Consider the following 2,557-nt stretch of genomic DNA (forward strand, 5'->3'; position numbering starts at 1 on the left):
ATATAATATATATAATAATATATAATTTTTCAAAAGAACAAGCATTCAATAACAAGTCTTTTAAGGCAGGTAAGAAAAAATAACTTTTGGATGTAAAAACTTAAAATTTCTTAACATTTCTTAATGGTACCATCATGGTCTGTCCTGTGCAGAATGACAAAATACTAAATTATTTCTTTACTTAAACCTCTGTAACTTTGCTCCAGTTCATTTTAGCAGCATGAATCTTTGCACAGTTTATGTCCACAAGTGGTTTAATGATTTTCAAGAGTTATTAGCCTGATTCATTATGGTTTTAAATAGGTTATATACTGTCTAATGAAAACATTAGATGTGTGGTACCTACAGAAATGTCACAAGTTTGGCTAATCTGGTAAAACACGTTTCTATGAACATCCAAAACAGTTAATATGATAAACATCTGAAGATAACACTATGAAATTGAAAATAAAATTGGTTGGAAAGTCAGAGATGTTAAAATAATATTTCTGTTAAAATAGGAGTGTGCCTTTTTTATATTTTTTTATTGTCACTACTTTAATTATGTAGGGTTCTGTGTGTTGTATTCATGATTAAATGCAGCAAAAGACACTAATTTAAAGGTAACAGATCTTTGTAATACTTGGCTTATTTACATAATGACTAATTGCTGGATGTTTGGCCCTGTGAGTCCATCTGTCTGAGAGCTGAAGTTTGGACCAAACTGGGTCCAACAGAACCACAATCCCAAACACATCAGCTGATCTACAACCGACTGGATCAAAACAATAAGAACCATGGTCCAGTCAGAGTCCAGAACCTGAACCTGACTGAAACACTTTGGTGGGACCTTCAGAGAGCAGAAACCTTAAAAAAACTGAAGCAACAATGGAAAGAAGTGTGGACCAAATCTCCTCCACAAGCATGAGAGACTGAAACAGAAAACCCTCTGAATCCCACTGCTAAAGGAGGTTATAGAATCTGCAGGACCAGGGTCTGGACCCAGTTTTTGTTTGATAAATGACTCAGTAGAATCTGTTGTCTTTGTTCAGTTCAGGTTTGATTTGGTTTGATACTTTTAAACCCTGATCAGTTTGATCGTGCCTCAGTATGTAAAGCTCAAGCTGAAGGGTGGTGGACTTTTTCCATATTTGTTTCTATAATTAGTCCAATAAAATAATATATAAAAAATTTTAAAGATCACTACAACTACAGCTCATGTCTCTGGGTTTTAGATTCCACATCATCTAGAATGTTCACGTTTTCACTTCCTGTCTTCCTCTGTCTGCAGGTCGAGAGAAGAGAAAGGATCCCATGATCTCTGCCGGTGATGCCGAGTTCCCGCGGGATTTCCACACGCTGGCCGCCGGCGGGGGCCGAGGGGCCCGGCACTTCCAGAACAGCAGCAACGGCGGCTTCATGTCGTCCTCGCTGGACCGCCGGCACAACTCTGTGGCGGCTAAAAGCCTGGAGGCCCTGAACAGCATCCACAAGGCGGACATCGAGCGACAGCGGGACGCCCTGATGGACCTGCAGAAGAACAAATACTCCAACAGTCCTGGCAGCATGTCTCAAGGCTCCACTGCAGGCGGACGACAGGTACTGGAACACAAACTGAATAATGTTCCTGCAAACAAAACATTTTACATTTATCTATTTAAACCTCCGTATAAACACATTCAGCAGATTTTTCATGCTCTACAAAAAAAAAATTCTTTCAAAACTGTGTTTTCTGGGTTTATCTGCAGTTGATGCAACCTGTTTATTTTTTAATTTCTGAATATTTGGTTTAATACCTGCTATGGAGAAATTTTACAGATACTCCTTTATAAAAACAGTCAACATACACAAAATAAATCATAAGACTACTAGGAAAAATACAAGTCATGTTAATGTTTTAGATTTAAAAAGAAATCTACCGGTAACTAGTTTAATTGTGGCTATTACTTTGATTTGTACTTGTCGTAGTAAACTACTTTAAGCAAGTCATATCTTTTAAAATTAGTTTCTAACTGTCCAAATGCATAATTTAAACCAAAATCAGAAAATGTACAACAGTGAGGTTTTCTTTTTAATCTACAGAAAAACTGTTTATTACATAGGTGGTCCATGTTTGTACCCCTGTAGATACCCTGTTTGTACCCCTTCAGATACCCTGTTTGTACCCTTGTACGTACCCAGTTAGTACCCCTGTAGATACCCTCTTTGTACATCATTAGCTACCCTGTTTTTACCCCTGTAGGTATCCTGTTTCTACCCCTGTGGTTACCCTATTTGTACATCATTAGGTACCCTGTTTTTACCCCTGTAGGTCTCCAGTTAGTACCCCTTTTGGTGCCCAGTTAGTACTCCTGTAGGTGTCCAGTTAGTACCCCTATTTGTACCCGGTTTTGTACCCTGTTTGTACCCCTATGGGTATCCTGTTTGTACCACTGTAGGTGCCCAGTTGGTACTCCTGTAGGTGCCGGGATAGTATCCCTTTTGGTGCCCAGTTAGTACCTCTTTACTGTAGGTGCCCAGTTAGTACCTCTTTACTGTAGGTGCCCAGTTAGTACCTCTTTACTGTAGGTGCCCAGTT

General features: G+C 39.0%; 1 protein-coding gene across 6 annotated transcripts in view; it reads left to right on the forward strand.

Annotated features, from left to right (window-relative positions):
- srcin1b (SRC kinase signaling inhibitor 1b) overlaps positions 1–2,557 on the forward strand; it is a 99,157-nt gene that overhangs the window by 33,595 nt on the left and 63,005 nt on the right. For all 6 annotated transcript variants that reach the window (XM_014014832.1, XM_014014831.1, XM_014014834.1 and 3 more), the window contains exon 2: positions 1,271–1,578. In XM_014014832.1, coding sequence (XP_013870286.1) covers positions 1,271–1,578 — 308 coding nt within the window. The remainder of the gene's footprint in view (positions 1–1,270; positions 1,579–2,557) is intronic.

Source organism: Austrofundulus limnaeus, unplaced genomic scaffold (assembly GCF_001266775.1).
Source record: "Austrofundulus limnaeus strain Quisiro unplaced genomic scaffold, Austrofundulus_limnaeus-1.0 Scaffold119, whole genome shotgun sequence".
Lineage (NCBI taxonomy): Eukaryota > Metazoa > Chordata > Actinopteri > Cyprinodontiformes > Rivulidae > Austrofundulus > Austrofundulus limnaeus.